This window comes from Akebia trifoliata, chromosome 3 (assembly GCF_017979445.1).
Source record: "Akebia trifoliata isolate Shusen 1 chromosome 3, ASM1797944v1, whole genome shotgun sequence".
Lineage (NCBI taxonomy): Eukaryota > Viridiplantae > Streptophyta > Magnoliopsida > Ranunculales > Lardizabalaceae > Akebia > Akebia trifoliata.
In genome coordinates this window covers 48706746-48723392 of record NC_141377.1, presented here as the reverse complement: position 1 = coordinate 48723392, position 16647 = coordinate 48706746, and the positions used below count along the sequence as shown (strand labels likewise).

Sequence of the window (16647 nt, the reverse complement as noted above, 5' to 3'; positions counted from 1 at the left end):
AATGAGCGTAGAGACACTACAAAAACCTAGATTGAAGAATCCGCTTTGTTTACTTTCCAGTCCAATTTGAAGCGGCCAAGCGTTTGAGTTGCATATCTGCGACCCCTTAAAAAATTCGTAAAAATTGAAATGTCTTAAATGTCCCTTAGATTTTAATGAAATTCCCAAATTACCCTCTCACAGAAACCTAAAATCGATTCCCCCCCCCCCCCCAACAGTGCTGCTTCGAGGGTTTTGTTAAAGGGCGAAGAGCGATCGATCAGAAGAATACGAACCTGGGCGATCGATCGATCGATTAGAAACCAGTAAAACCAACTAAAAATTAAGGGTGCAACTTAATTCGGTTTGATAAACCCAATTCGTTTGATTGGCAGAAATCAAGGCGGCCCAAATCAACAACCTATAACAACAATCTGGGCGACCCAAATCAAGGGTGCAACTTAGTTCTGTTTGGGGTCAAATCGAATCGACATAAGTTAGTCTCTGATAAAAGCGACATTTCTCGTTTTTCTGATTTCTCAGCTGCAGGGTTTTGTTCTGAACATCAGAAGCTCGAACGACAATCAATGGTGGTCTGAGATCTCCAAAAGCAAAGATGGTTCTTTGGTGTCGAATCAGATATTCGAGGATCGAATGCTTATCCCATCAATGTAAGAGATGGTACTTCCAGATTCCTGGAGTTAGTTCCGCCAATTACATTGCCGGAGGGACAAAAATTAGGGTTTTTGATAAACCCAATTCGTTTGATTGGCAGAAATCGAGTGACTTTCACGGTGCTTTAAGGTTTTTCTCTGTCGCTGTCAAGGTAATTTTGATGGATCAACTTCGATTTTTTTTTTTAGTGCCCTCTTGTTTGACTGGACTGATTGGTTAGGTTAATTAATTGAATTTCAGGCTAAGCCAAAGCCAGAAACGAAAGATTCAAATGCGCCTCGGCTTAATGACCAGATTACTTCTGAATTCATTAGGCTTGTTTCCGATGAAGGTATTTTTAATGTGATTCAATTGGGTATTTGTTAATTTTATCTGTGTTCAACAGATTTGGATCATATGTCATTGTAAATGTTAGTCACATTTCTTCTGAATGGTTGTTTAGTACTAAAGTCTATGGTTTGGTTAAATGCTCTGAAGACATTTTGTGTCTGCTTGCGTATATCGAAGAATAAATGATTTCGCTTTTCGCGTATTTTTTTTTTTAAATTTAATCAATAGGAAGAGAGAGAGATAACATTCTTGAAATTATTCTTTTTATAGACGTGATTCAACTTTGATGTCTTTGAAGAGATGGGATGTGATTGCTGTAGAGTTTGGCCCTTCTATGCCGTGGATACGTTGATTGAGTAGAGCAATTGTACTTTAGTTTATACCGAGTTGGGCCCTTTATCCGTTTACCCGTTTATCTGTCTCACAAGTGCAAACACAAACAAAAGACAACAACAAAATAGAGTGGATAATATTTGGTCAATCTTCCTTGGTATGTTCGGTATGAACTGGGTCCTCCCTCGTAAGTTTTCTTCGGTGTTAGTTGAATGGACCAATAACGCTTTCCACATCAGAAAAAGGATCCTATGGGCTATGCTTCCCTCGGCTATTGCTTGGGGAGTCTGGAACGAGAGAAACAACAGAGTGTTCAACAACAAGAGCAGTACCACTCGTGCAAGATTCTTGGAAATTTTGGGTCTATTATACATTTGGTCGAAGCAGAATATAGAGTTCGCGGGGACTACCTTCGACGATTTTGTTTTTAGATGAGACTCTTTATGTAATCAGTGATGTTGTTTTTGTTTTTTGTTTTTTCTTTGATTTGCTGCTTTTTGCTTGTTGTTTGTTCTTGAGGCTCTCTCGGCCTCTCTCTTTGTAGTTCTCCTTCTTTTGCTCAATATATTATACTTTTCAAAAAAAAAAAATAGAGTGGATAAAACTTAAAATACATTGCTAGTGGCATTGTTAGTCTTATGTACTACCATTTTGTTTGTGTAGGAAGCACATGTCATCAGCAAGTCCTCAAACTTCTGTCCTATATAACTTGGTAGCGGTATTTTTTAATGCGAAGGCATAAGGAATGCATCTCACTAGTCAAAGTCTTGTGGTGAAATATTCGAAAGGTTTATTACTTAAGAGTACGCACTTTAAAAAAATATATAAATAACTAAATATAAAATTAGTAATAGTAAAAAATATAATAAAAAAGAAAAATTGGAGAAAACTTAAAAAGATGACCATTCATAAGTCACATTCCAAGAGGATGTTACAAACAAGTTCATAGTCGGGGTCAGTGAAGACGCTCACTGATTTTGGTTTCAAAAGAGATTTGAATGATTTGGAGGTTGAGTGCATCACTTCCCTTACTTATAGATTATAAGTTATAAGTGTTTATGTTGTCAGTTAGAGTAGTTCATCCTCGGAATTTGGATAGGTCTATGGTGTATGAAAATATTTTCTTTTATTACTTTATATATATATATATTTCCTTATAAAAAGTCTAAAAGAATATTTGCATTTAAATGTAATAACTAACAACTATATTATAATGCATGTTTACCATAATACATGTTTAAGGGTGTATGTAAGTTTAAGACTGCTCGAAGATGCTTTGTATATGCATATATATCACACATGTCCAGGTCATTATTACATAGACATGAACCAAACACCAGATGAGCTAGTTTACTACTTATGTATGTTATCGATGCCTTAGGGCTGTTGTGGACCATTTGTGTATTCACAACGGAATGTATGTTTCTTTGCAGGGCATGGGGTTGTCTCAAGGCGGGAGGCATTGGATCGTGCAAGGGAGCTCAAGCTCGATTTAGTTGAGGTATATTGGTCCGTTAGAATTTTGTGTCTATCCGCATAGTTCCTTAAGAAAAGAGAGGAAAAAAGTAATTAACAAGGTTGTATTATTCAAGTTCATTTACGTAATTCAAGGTTTCATAATTTTTTTCTCTTCAAGTTTACATAAATTTTTTTTATTGTTTCTCATTTCTCTCAAATTATATGTTGAAAATCTTGTTAGTTTTTGTGCAATGTGAAGTGCACGTTAGACGAAACATTTCCGTTTGGCTTGAAAGGTTTAATTGCTGGAAATTTTTGCTACACGTTCAAGCTAAGCTACTACTACTATTGACATGAGAGAATTTTTAGGATAAGTACAATGGAACCTCCTAGGTATGGGTAAGGTATCGTGGAATAACCACCAACCTTACCAGCCGACGATCCAATGTTTTGATGTAGTGGGTTAAGAAAACGATGATAGATATTGAAATCCATTCCTCACATGGCAAGCTGACTGGGAGGGCTTTAGAGGGTGAGAAAGTTGAAGTGGGAATGGGTGAATGGAAAGGGATATTCAAGTAAGTAAGAACCTATCTATCCTTTACTAGCACCCATAGATGGGCAAGAATATTCCTTTGATCCATGTTCAAATCTAGTTTCAAAGCCAATTGTTGATTCCGCAGAGGAACTGAATCTGGCATCTACTCCATTTTAGTAACTTGCTGGACAGTCCAGCGTTTTACATTGTATTTTAAATGAAAACACTGAAAATGTTCCTCTACCTATGAAGGCCTTTGGGAATTTTTACCATTCAAATTCACAAAATAACATAAAATGCTGGACTGTCCAGGGAGTTACTAAAACGCTGGACAGTCCAGCGATTTAAGTCCTTTTTTTTTGTAATTTTTAACAGAGTACTATTTTGCCTATCAAAAAGAGAGTGAGGGAGGGAGGGATATTACTATTTTCTGATAGTTTACTATAACAGCCCCTTTTTTGATAATTTTCCGAACATTATAAGATATCAGTCTAGACCTCTTTATGTTTTTCTGGGGACCTATTTTGTACCTCACATTCACGTAATACTTGTAATGGGATTCATTACTTTCTTTTCTTCTAAATATGTTTTTAGAGGTTTTTTCTTTTTTAAATTTTTTTACAGGTTCAGAGACATGCAAAACCGCCTGTTTGTAAAATCATGGACTTCCATAGGGAAAAATACAAACAAGAATTAAAGGAAAAAGACCGTGCCAAAAGCAAGGTATGTACGTTCTGTATTGTGCAAAGGTACTTAACAGAATGATAGTTAAATTAAATTCTTGGCTGAGTAGGAATATTTATTTTCGTTTTCAAAGGAATGGAACTCCATCATAATTTATTTTTTTATTAATAGTATTCCTATTTTGCTTTCTGCTTCCCGAAGATGATGAGCATGAGAAATGCTGTGGAACTTAGCTGCCTGTAGATTGACTGTTCACTTATTAATCCTAATGTAATGCTTGAATGCTTTTTTGGCTGGTGTGTAGTACTTTGGAGTCATGTCGACAATGGCTTCTTGTTAAGATGTTTTTGCATTGTGAGGAAGATTATGAACTAGGGTTGTGCAAGTAATAGTGCTGGCAGGGCAATTCATGATTGTGGTGCAATAAGTCAACCAACTGTGCTATGCTGAACCCAACAGTGTTGCAATTTACACCTCTTATGGTTTAGTGTTATGTTTCCATAATCCTAAAACCTCCAAATTTTAGTGGCCCATCATATCATTATGTTCTGTTCACTCAGTTAAGATGTGTTAAATAAAATCCCAATTCTTAATTATACCCCAGATAAATGTTTTATCAGCACTTTGGTCTGTATGATTGCGCAATAAAATTGACAAGAAAATGCAAAAATCAGGTTTTTGATTGCTCACTTTTGCTGGAAAATCATTTTCCTTGAGAAAATGATGTTCCTTGTCTTGGTGGGGGCATATTCTCCAACTCAACATCCTAGCAAAAATATTTTTTCGCCAGGACAGAAAAATCTTGATATTATTCTCCCATGATTACCGCCATGCTCAAAAATATATTTTTGGCATTTTCATTGGGTGGTCAAACACCAACAAGTCTCACCTGAGGAAATTCATTCTCTTTGTACCATTTTCCTAGGAAATTGATCTTTCTTAGAAAATGTCTTCTCTATATTCATACTTACCTTTAATTACATTTGTGAAGATACACATGATTATTTTTATAAACTATCGTTGGATGTCCTTGCAAAGATAATATTTAAATATTAAATTCATAGAAACTTTCCTTACCCATTGCTCCATTCTGGTAAAAGGACACCTAACTTTTCAAGAGCCGAAGGAGTTTGTGGTGAGGTGACCTTGTTCCCCCCTTCTTATTTATCGTAGTTGTTGAGGCTCCTAGTTGGATGCTGGGTTAGGCAATGAAAGGGGTATTTAGCAGGATGTGAAGCTAATAGAGACGAAAGCATTGTGAATCTTAGTATCTTACAATGTGGTTGATGCTAGTGATATGTGACAGTAGCAGTGAGCTATCGATTGCATTTGAAATAAGACTTTTCTGCTTTCAGATATGGTTGAAGGCAGAGTACACTTATCATAAAAGAGGCATCAGATTTTGGCCTTAGACACTCCTTGCAAGTAGGGGACCAAGACATTTCTGCTTTGAGCTATGGTTGAAAGCCTCTACACTAATCAGTAATCACAAAGGGGCATCAGATTTTGTACTCAAGACACACCTTGCAATGGGTGGGGGGGTTCACGGGTCCTCTTAGTTAGAGGAAGTGGCTCTATGTTGGAAGTGGGATAATCATCATCAGAAATTAGAGGTGGAACGATTTTTTTGATCGGAAGGGGAAGCAAGATTTTGGAGTTGGAGCGGTATGTTGAGGATAAGATTCATCTTACTAGGGTCGTTTTTGAAGCATCAAAATTCTCCAATTGATTTTTTTCATGGTAATGAGCGAGGATGCTAAACTCACTCACAAATATGGCCCATATTAGATACATATGGAACGAGTGGAGTGGAGGAACATGATTCGTTTAGCCAACCCCAAATCTTTGGGATAAGGTTTTGTTGTTATTAGAAAAAGTGCATGAAGGTTGGAATTGATAAGAGGTGATACATTCTAAGACAAGGTGTTAATATCTATTGAGCAAGGATTGATGCACACACACAAATGTCAAAGGGCACATAGAAAAGGATCATAAAGTCATTGTGAAGCAAGTAACTAGAAGATGGAAAACAAATTCAATGATTTTCCAAGAAAAGAAGTTAGAGACATTGGAAAATTGCTTAGTGGGGGAAGTTTGGATAAGAAGAGGCTTTGGTTGTTGCATGGTTACTGGCTATCGTTCCTTTGGGAAAAAGAACTTAGAGCTTGATCAGATGACCAAGTGCTCTGATACCATGTTAAAAGAGTTTTATTGAATTGGATGTATTGCACAAAGACCTAAGCTCCTTTATGTTGGCGAACAATTAACTACAAAAGCAACTTGCAAGCAAGGTGGGGCTACACATCGAATATAACACAACTACCCTACTCAACATAAACTAATGATTATAACAATTGTCTCTAATAGGAACTAGAAGGTGTTATTAGCAAACACACATGTATTAAAAGGGCTTCTTTGTAATTTAAAATATTAATTAAAGAGTTTTTGAAGATTACAAAGTAAAAAGGATATTTTTGTGAAGTGCCAACTTAGCTAAGTGGTAAGATGTGTGGAGTGTTGTTACCACGTCCTATAGGTTCAAACCCCTTTGAACCCAACTTCATTTGCTAACAATTAACCCTTTATCTATAAAAAGAAAGGATATTTTGTAATTTTGAAAATTAACCAACATGGGATTGCAATTTTCTTGGTTTTTGACCAAAATGACTCTGATTATATTTAATTATATGAAATTTAAATGTAAAGGTGAGAGCATTTGTGAGATCCAAATTTTTGTGTGGAAACTCTCTACTTCGCTTCTCTCACTATAACACTAAGATTAGTTAGAAAACTTCTTTGCGTTGGGAAGTTTATTCACATAATAATTTGAAAATTTTGATTTTAGAATGGAAAGTATAAGTGGGGTTGTAAGTAGAACCACGTGAAAGAAGGTATTAGTTACTTAATAGAATCTTTTTGTAGGGGTTCAAGTGGGAAAGAAGTACTATGCACATTGGTAATTTAAATGCGGCTTATAGAAGCAAAGCCTTCATCTAGGCGCTACTTACGAAAGTAAGGCAATTTGGGATCAATCATCAAGCGTATAACGAGGAGAATTGGGTCTTAAAAATCAAAATATCTTTCTAAAGGAGGTAAAATAACCCTGATCAAGAACACCTTATCAAACATCTCGATTTACTTTCTATGTTTATTCATTATGCCCATAAGTGTTGAATTTCAAATAAAGAGAATGATCCACATTTTTTTATGAAATGAGAAGGAAGGTGGTAGGAAACTTCAGCTCATCTAGCGAAACAGATCTGCCTTCCTAAGAAAAATGGAGGCCTTGGCATCAGAAAGATTGTAGTGATGAATTGGGCCCTTCTTGGGAAGTGGCTTTAGAGCCTTGGGGACGAGAATTGTAATTAATGGAAGGATGTCATTAAAGAAAGATGTGGGATTGACCGATAAGGTTGGGAGTGTACCCAATGTTTTTCACTTATAGGTGTGGTCTTTCGAAAGGAATCTTTAAGATTTTGCTGGAATTTTGAAAAAGGATTGCATTCAGAGTTGGTTAAGGGTATAGAGTTAGATTTTGGGAAGATCATTGGAGTGGAGTTTTACCTCTAAGGTCCCAATTTCTAAATTTGTTCCCCTTATCTCGCAAAAAAGAGTCTTTTGTCAAGGATTTCATGATTCATTTAGAGATTCAAAATTCGTGGGATTTTGGCTTCAGAATGAACTTTAATGATTAGGAGATTCAAGAGGTTGTTGCTCTTATTTAATGCATCTCTCAAATCCATATTAGGAGGACAATTGAAATTGAGATTTTAGTAAGGATAAAGTTCTCTATGAAGTCTTTCTACAAGACATTGAAATTGCCTAATCATAGTTCTTTTCCTATCTCTGACATTATTATGACTAGTGGTATTATCACTGTCAAGTTCTGCTACTTATGTAAATCAAGCGGAGAATTGGTCAACCATCTTCTGATTCATTGTTCCTTTGCTAGGATGGTGTGGGCTCCCTTTCTAGTTTATACCATCATTCCAAATGTCGGTGCTTCCTTCAGAATTAGCTTTGTTTTAAAGTTGCCACCTGAATGTATCTTTCTAAAAAATAATTCTATGGTCCCTCACCCTACGTGTTGTATGTTGGAGAATCTGGATGAAGCAAAATAATAGGGTCTTTGAAGGAAATGAGCATTCACTGAACGAGGTCATTTTATCCATAATGGGGCTTATCATCTTTGGGGAAAATCTATAACGAATTTAGAGGATCCTTTTTTTGATGGCTTCATGTTTAAATGGGACCTTTTATGTGATGCATGTGTTTTGTATTTGATGTTTTTTCTTGTTTTTCCTATTTTGTGAGCTTGTGTGGGCATCCTACTTGGGCTACTGATGTAGGATATCTACATGAGGAAGACCATAATTTTCAGATTGAGTTGACTCAGTCAAACCTGATCAACTCAGGTTTGACCAGCCTGGTTCGGGTTGACCCAATTGAGTCCATACTTGACCCAATTCTGATTTTAGTCCTAAGTGTTTAGTTTTAGAAATTGTTTGGTTAGTTTCTATTTTATTTAGTTTCTAATTTGTTTAATCTCTAATTTTTTTTTAGGTTTCAATTTTTTTATAATCTCGTTTTTAATCTTTAGGCTATTATTAGAAGTGTCCAAATTGAGTTCTAATAAGATTAGAAGGTTAGTATTATATTATGGATAAATTAGAAAGTTACATTTTAGTGTTTTAGAATGTTTTTAAGTTGTTATGTTGAAGTTATCTATATAAGGAATTTCAAAAAAGAAATTCAATTCAAACATATCAATTCAATTATATTCTCTCTCTTAATTACTTTTTAGCTTCATGTTTTATTTGCTTTCAAGTTATTGCTTGCTTACCTATTGAATCTATTGATTTATACACTTCCACTACGTCAGCTCCCTCCTCTCTTTTCATTAATAAATTCTTTTTCTTTATATATATATTTGGGAATCCATCCTTGAAAATTTTAATATGTTTGACTTTTTTATGCAGGCAGGAATGACTCCACGCAAAGGGTGTGCCAAAGAAGTCCGTTTCTCAGGGAAAACAGTAAGTTCTTTTGTCTCACTTGTTCTTCTATTCACATTAGACAGCTGATAATTCCTGAGTGTTTCTTCTTCTTTTTTTCTTGGTAAGTACTCCTGAAGCTTAGCAGTTGTGAAATTAAAGAGGGAAACTTGTTAGTTATCGATGTGCCTTTGAAGGGCCCATTTGGTAGGAACAAGGCTGGATACTGAAAAACCAAAGACAAAAATTAACTTTGTCAAGTTGTGCTAATATTGTACAAAAACTATGGTTACCCAAAAGGTAGTTGTGCACCTTGAAAATAGAGACAAATGTGTTTTGACTCCCTCCAAATGGCCCCTATGTATCTTTTCTGTGCAATTAGTGTTTATTTGTCAGTTTTCCCCATTTTTTCATGAATATTGATCAATAGCGAACATTGAAGCTCGTTAGAGATTGGATTTAAGTCCTTAGTGGAATTATATTTGGAATAAGAGTATTGTTATTAAATTCAAAATAAGTGTGATGTTATTGAATCAAAACCCAAGACACAAGCTACCGGTAAGAACCATAGCTGACACTAGCTACCCGTAATGGTTATAAATCTTTTTAGTTATGCTTCTTCAATAAATTATTATTATTTATTTATTTAAGACGCATAACTAAAAATAACCTTATTTTGGTATCTATCGTATTTGGGACCGACTAGTTGCACACCACCCACTACCAATTGCACTAGATCACTTGAGGTTTTCCATTTGCATTCCATTTGGATGATTGCACTCCAAAAATAATAATAATAAAAATGTTTACTCCTTGTTTTTCATCCTTCTTCAACCATACCCACAAAAATTACTGATGGTTCAATATTTTTTGCAAGAAATAGTTGGTTTGTTTCGTAAGCATGTTTACAATTTATATGGGCAAAGAAAACGAAACCCTGAATCCTAAGGTTACTGTAATGAAGTGAAATTAGTAGGTTAAAATAGAGCCTATAAATAATAAAAAAAGCTATTTTTTAAAGGTTGGTGTGCAACCAGAAACTAGTGACATGCAACTAGTCTATCCCATTTTATTTTTATACAAAAATAAGATTATTTTGTTTGTCCTAATGCAGCATGCTGATATTCTTCTATTCCCTTTTTAAGCTATGACTTGTGGTTAAAGAACAAATCTGAAATATATTGCTTCTGCTTCCAGGAACAAAAGGACCTTCAGATGAAAGCAGATATGATTAAGAGATTGATGGAAAAAGGTTACCGTGTGAAGGTACTTCATTTTTTTTTCCTTATCTGAGGATAATATTTGATTACTAGAATTTTCATTTACTAGTCTAGCCTATCTTTATTTGTTTATTTTTTTAATATCTTAACTTTTCTTGAAGCTGGAACTTCTTTTGTTTGTTTGTTAGTGATTGCCTGCTAATATCATTGTGACATTGAGGATACTAGTTCTGTCAAGATTTTCTACTGAAGTAAACAACAGTAGTTTGAATTATTTTTTTGATGAGTATGATTTTATGAATAGATAAGGAGGTCAAGGAGACTTACCTAGACCTCAAATTGATTGCAGTCACAACAATTGATACATAGGAGTCTTATCATTGTTAAAACAAGACAGCAATACCAGCCAAGAAAATATGTATTTTATTGACGATGAAACACCAAGTGAGCATTTGCATCGGTGGTTGACAAGAGGTACGAGATGCCCGACAATGAGCCTTTGAGACAGACTCCCAACATGTCTGTGCACATGTAATATAAATACTTACTTTTAAAGTAAAACAAGGAAACAGGTATAGGAAAAGTAAAAGAACAAAAATAAAATTGTACACCATAAAGTAATAAAAACAAGTCTCTTTTCAACAAGTGCCATAATACCTTCAGTAGAACCTCTAATCTACCAACAGCCTCTGTTATTTACTTATTCGAACACCTTAACAACCTTGGTTGAACCTAGAAATCCAAAGTTCTTGTTGAATCCTACTTCAAAGTGAAACCCTACTGTCCTACTTCATTCATTTTATGATATATAGGATATCTAATTCAATATATGCAAAATTTCAATGCCTGTCTTGTGTGCATCAGGTGAGAATGGGATTGGACTGGATCTGTCTGGCTGTCAATGACCAGACATCAACATCTTGAGTTTAATGTTGGTCTGCGACAACAATGTACCTTTTTTGTCAATCCCACATCCAAGTTCGTTAAAATTCTAGGTGGGGCTCGAGCAGTGGATCCCCTTGGGGCTTAGGCAGGGCTCAAGTGGGAAAAAAAAATTCAATTTTTTCTATAGCAAAAGTCATACTTAATGTCATTACCAAGATATTACCAAATATCAAGCAAGCTGATAAGTCAACACAACTAATATGTGTGGAAAAAGTATATGAAACAATATAGCATGGTGCGTGAGATACACTGAATCATATTTGGTGTCTTATGAGTAATGACAAGTTTTGATGTATGGAAGTTTGTGGTAGAGATTATGAATAATATTTAGAAGATTACTATAGGTTTTTGTGGTGTGTGCATGTGTGGTTTTTGTGCTTGTAAACACAATAGGTTTAGAAATGCGCGTCAAAATGTTCATGTGTAATGCCACGTGGCATGTTAAATTCCTTACTTAAATATGAGTTATGTCACTTGTTTTTCTTGTTTGCTGCAGTGTATGGCTATTGGTACTGAAGATCAAGATCTGGGAGGACTGTTATCTCGCCTATCAGCTTTGGTAGCCCATCACTTTTATTCAATCACATGCTACATAATAATTAATTAATTCTGTAAAACACAACATTTATTGGAAGGCTGTCCATCACATTCAATATTAACAATGGCTTATTTATATTATCAGGGTGAGTGAATCACATACAATTTTTTTTGGCAGATAGAAGATGTTTCTGTCATTGAAAGCGGCCCACAGGTGGAGAAAAGGCAGGCATATGTAATAGTTAGGCACTCCAAGTTCGGACCAACAAAGAAAGGTGGCCGTAAAGTTGCCAAGGTTGCAAAACCTACAAGTGATAAGATTCAACAAGCTGCTACTTCACCAACTCCCAACAGTGTGAGCCCCATTCAAAGTCCTCTACAGATCGAAGAAGATTGGGAATTTTCAGAGCCTGGTTCAGAGTCCGAAGATGATAACATTGCCGATCAAATGCCAGTTAAAGAGCTTGGAGGAAATAAATCGACCTGGTCGGTTATTGATGCAAGTGATGATTTTGGAAAAGTATTTGATTTAGATGATGGTGGGAAACAGATTACTTCAAAGTCTACTGTGACAGATCTTGCCAATGCGGGCTTAGCGTACCTTAAACCACAACTAAGGTCTGCAGAAACAAATCCAATGCCTGCCTTGGCACAAGAGTCTTCACATGAGATTGAAAATAGGTATAGCCGAAGAAGTGAATCAAGGAGTACGTTCCAGCCAACAAAATCAGCGGAGAGGACATCTGATGATACCAAACTGTTCAATGATGTCTCCAAATTTTCTTCTATTCATAGAAGCCATGTCAACAAGGTCCCAGATTCAAAAGACTCGGTGCCTTTAGGATCCCAGGCACCAAATCTAGGAAGGAATCCACAAAAAGATGTGAATGCTTCACCATCAACAGAACAGAAGCGGTTAGGAACCGATGTTTCCTCATTCAGAAACTTGAAACAGAGTCCTACAGATACTCCAAGTTCCCCACCACCAAGTTACGGCATTTTCAGTGCTCCAAAGCCTTCTGTGCCTGGCAAGCAGACAGAAGCAAATAAGGAGAAAGAAAGAAACTCATTGAACTCTACACACAGTTCCAATGCAAGTCCATCCAAACCAAGAGCTGAGAATAGCCAAAGGCCAGAATTCAATAAGACCAAACAAGGAGGATGGGGAATATTCAGCGAAGATGTGTCCAGAAACCAGAACAGAAATTCTGAAATTCAAGCCAAAGTGCATAGATAATTACTGCACAACAATGGTCAATTATACTTATGTGCTGCAGAAGTTTTATGTCGATTCTGCAGGAAATTTCACTTCTTCCTTTCTCCTAAAATCATATGGAGCTGAACTTGTTATGTCTTACTTAGTTACAGGCCTCTTGGTGACACTAAACCTTTATTCTGTAATATGTTCCCATGAAAACAAAAGTGATTCTTACATTAATTTCTTGCCAATTGTAGGCAATGTGTTTTTCTGGAGCTTCTGCTTTTGAAAAAATAATAAATAAGTTGCTATCTTGAATAAGACTTGTATAACAATCATAGGGAGTGAAGGCACTATTTTTTTTTATCCATCTTGCCAAGAAGAAATGACTAAAACGAAATTTTAACAAGCAGGTTTCTGTAGTCAGGGTTGTCGTGTTTAATTGGCTGAGCCACCAAGCAGAGCCAAAAAATCATAGGTGAATCCTGGGGTTGGTGTTACTGGCCTTCATGTTCAACTTTCCTTCCAAGTACAATGTGATCCCTGAACTGTCACTCCTATTCAAGTGCTCCTTCATCAGTATAAGATTTTATTTCAAAGATAGTTACTATCAAGGTCCAATCCAAGCTGGCACAAGTTTAACGAAGGGTTTCATCAACTTGATTCTGATCCCTCCAAAATTCTTGTCATTGGTGAGTTCTGTCCACCTATCTTCACCTTGAGTTACCACACAGTGCCCTCTGCTTCAGATGGTGCAGTCAAGCTCGACTTACCCTTGCACCACCCGATATGAAATCTGACAATGAAACTGGTTGATCGAGGAATTGGAATCCATGGTGGCCGATCCATATAGATCAATAAGTTTCAAGTGGTTCAACTCATTTCTGCCCAACTTTTTGGTCGAATGCTGATTTCAAGAAATGTATGATTGCCCTTCTCCAACTCTTACTGCCCAACTTAAGAGCAGATGGCTAATGTTTTCCACTTGAATAAGGTTCTATGGTTGGGCGGAGGCTAATGTAAAACAAGCTAGCTTTGTCAAGAACAACCTCTGATGAACCTAGAGGGAGCTTAGATAGTGATGAAAACTCCTTATGGTCTTGGATATCGCACAGATTTGGTAAACATTGGTGAACTAATGTAGTGATACCTCACCAATAATCCCCACACGAACACACCCCATCTTTAAAATGATGAAAGCGATTTGTGTCCCTCACAAAAATCTCCCTTCCTTCAAAGTTGGATATAAATTTTATCACAACATGGCAGTCCCCACAGATTCGAAGATTCTTGATTATTCTTAGGGAAGATCCAGGAGGTGTGTTCAGAAGGCCTAAACCTATCGCCAACTTCTCGCTATGCCCGCACAAGATGTGCTCCTTCTCCTGTTCCTCCACATCTTGAAGCACAAAGTTGGTATCTGGGAGGTACCCTGATTTCTTCATCTCTATGTTCAATCTGTTCAACCTCTCAACAATTCCCGTCATTTGGGGATGTGATTTATCCCCAGCTAGAAGTGTGTGCACTTTGTTCTTTACCTCAATCCAACTGCATCCAGGGTTCTTTCTCAAACCCATCTTCTTCATCGCACTCCTCACTCTATCTACTTCATTCCACATGCCTTTCGAAGCATAAATGTTGGAGAGAAGAACATAGTTCCCAGCATTACTTGGCTCTGACTTGAAGAGTTTCTCAGCGGCAACTTCGCCCAAACTCACATTACCATGTACTCTACAAGAACTGAGCAAAGCTCCCCATACACAAGAATCGGGTTTAGACGGCATTCCCTTGATCATGGCATAAGCCTCTTCTAGCCTTCCTGCACGACTAAGGAGGGTGACCATGCATGCATAATGCTCCATTCTAGCTTCAATCCCATGTTCCCTAGACATGCTATTGAAGTAGTACAACCCTTCTTCTGTTAGCCCATTTTGACTACAAGCGGAAAAGACACAAGTGAAGCTGATAAAATCAGGCTTCTGCCCACTTCGTTGCATCAAATCAAACATCTCCATAGACTCCTTAGCCTTTCCATGCATAGCGTATCCACCCACAATTGCATTCCAACAAACAAGATTTCTTCTAGGCATTCCGTCGAAACAATGCTGAGCATCTCCAATTCTTCCACACTTAGCATACATATCAATCAAAGCACTACCAACGTACACATCGTAGGAAATACCCCTTCTAAGGGAAAAGCAATGGGCAGCCTTCCCATGCATTAAGGCCGCAATGTTCGCACAAGCTGGTAATAAACAAGGAATTGTGACAGAGTTAGGCTTCACGCCGGCAATCTGCATCTCTCTGAAGAGCTCTATAGCTTCAATGTTGTTACCATTTTGCGTACAACAAGCAATCATAGATGTCCAAGACACAACATTCAATTCCATCCCTTGGCCTTCAAAATCCCTAAACACCTTCAATGCATTGTCGACAAGGCCATTACGAGATAGCCCGGCAACCAAAGCATTGCACGAGCCCAAATCCATTTGAGCCATCTCATCGAACACTTGCATCATCTCTGACATGCACGCACACTTTCCATACATATCGATAAGTGCACTAACTACACACTTGTCTGACCCAAGACCCTGTTTGGCGACATAACCATGAATCTGAATCCCCATTTTCAGATCCTTTACGTCCCCTACTGCAGGAAGAACGCTAGAGATGCTAGTTCCATCTGGCTTAAATCCTTGTAAATGCATCTTTTCAAATATTGCCATTGATTCTATAGAGAACCCATTATGATTAAACCCAGAAATCAAACCATTCCACGATACTGGATTCGGTTCCACACCCAAACTCCTCATCTCATCGAACAACCCCTTTGCTTCATCCACGTATCCCTTTCGAGCGTAACCAGCAACCATAGCACTCCAACTAACCACATTTCTATGAATCATTATATCAAATATCTTATGGGCATCCCTTATTTCGCCGCATTTTACATACATATGAACTAGAGAGGATTGAACGAATGAATCCGAATCAAACCCATTAAAAAATGCAACGCTATGGACCTGTTGACCAGTTCGCAGAGATGAAAGGCCAGCACAGGCCTTGAGTGCGCTAGGGAGGACGTAATTGTCGGGCAGGAGACCATGCGAAAGCATTCGATGAAGGAGAGAGAGGGCACGATCGAAGTGATCGAATTTGGAATAAGCAGAGATGAGAGTGGAATAGGAGAAGACATCGGGTTCAGTGATCGAATCTAGGACAAGGGTTGCATCGGAAAAGTGGAGGCGATTGGCGTAGAGGGAGAGAAGCTTGGTGGTTAGGTGGGTGTGGTTAGAAAGACCGTTTTTGAGTATATGTGCGTGAGCTTGTTGGGTATGTGAGAGAGAAGCTGTTGTGGAGCTGAGATGGTTGAGAATGGTGTAGTATGAACTCTCGACGAGGGGAAGAGTTTGCCTTGCCATGGCTACCCTTCTTTCTCAAAAGGAGGAATCATGGCTTCAAGAACCAGGTTTTTGGTTGCCGCCCATTTTCAAAACCAAGTCTTTTATTTTTTTTTACCATGAAATCTATATACCTGAGAGGGGTGTGGCAGTGGTAGTCCAACCGTACTACTCGTATACTGTTTAATAATTTTTTAATTCAATTTAAATTTCAAATTTTTCATATAATATCTTGAATTTTTCCCTCAAAACAAGATAGATAACAAGCGAGAGTACTCTTTTTAGATATCGAAAATGTCTAAACCCAAAAATTGATGAGGGATGGGTCTGGGGGTTAGGATCACTATTTTTTAGA

General features: G+C 37.2%; 2 protein-coding genes across 2 annotated transcripts; one reads left to right on the top strand and one right to left on the bottom strand.

Annotated features, from left to right (window-relative positions):
- Positions 1-199: 199 nt before the first annotated feature.
- Positions 200-13212, top strand: LOC147407579 (translation initiation factor 3 (IF-3) family protein). Its single transcript, XM_086436224.1, has 8 exons — positions 200-805; positions 895-985; positions 2751-2818; positions 3938-4036; positions 8977-9033; positions 10189-10257; positions 11653-11715; positions 11872-13212. The coding sequence occupies exons 1-8, from the start codon at positions 596-598 to the stop codon at positions 12928-12930; spliced, it is 1716 nt and encodes a 571-aa protein (XP_086292350.1). The 5' UTR covers positions 200-595; the 3' UTR covers positions 12931-13212.
- LOC147407578 (Pentatricopeptide repeat (PPR) superfamily protein) lies at positions 12165-16647 on the bottom strand. The gene has a single exon (XM_086436223.1). The coding sequence runs from the start codon at positions 16311-16313 to the stop codon at positions 14043-14045; it is 2271 nt and encodes a 756-aa protein (XP_086292349.1). The 5' UTR covers positions 16314-16647; the 3' UTR covers positions 12165-14042.

Excerpts from the sequence above, each read along its gene's own strand:
- LOC147407579 (XM_086436224.1), top strand. The coding sequence starts at position 596 with ATGGTTCTTTGGTGTCGAATCAGATATTCGAGGATCGAATGCTTATCC. Across the intron at positions 806-894 it reads TTTTCTCTGTCGCTGTCAAG|GCTAAGCCAAAGCCAGAAAC; the intron begins GTAATTTTGATG and ends ATTGAATTTCAG. Across the intron at positions 9,034-10,188 it reads TCCGTTTCTCAGGGAAAACA|GAACAAAAGGACCTTCAGAT; the intron begins GTAAGTTCTTTT and ends TTCTGCTTCCAG.
- LOC147407578 (XM_086436223.1), bottom strand. The coding sequence starts at position 16,313 with ATGGCAAGGCAAACTCTTCCCCTCGTCGAGAGTTCATACTACACCATT.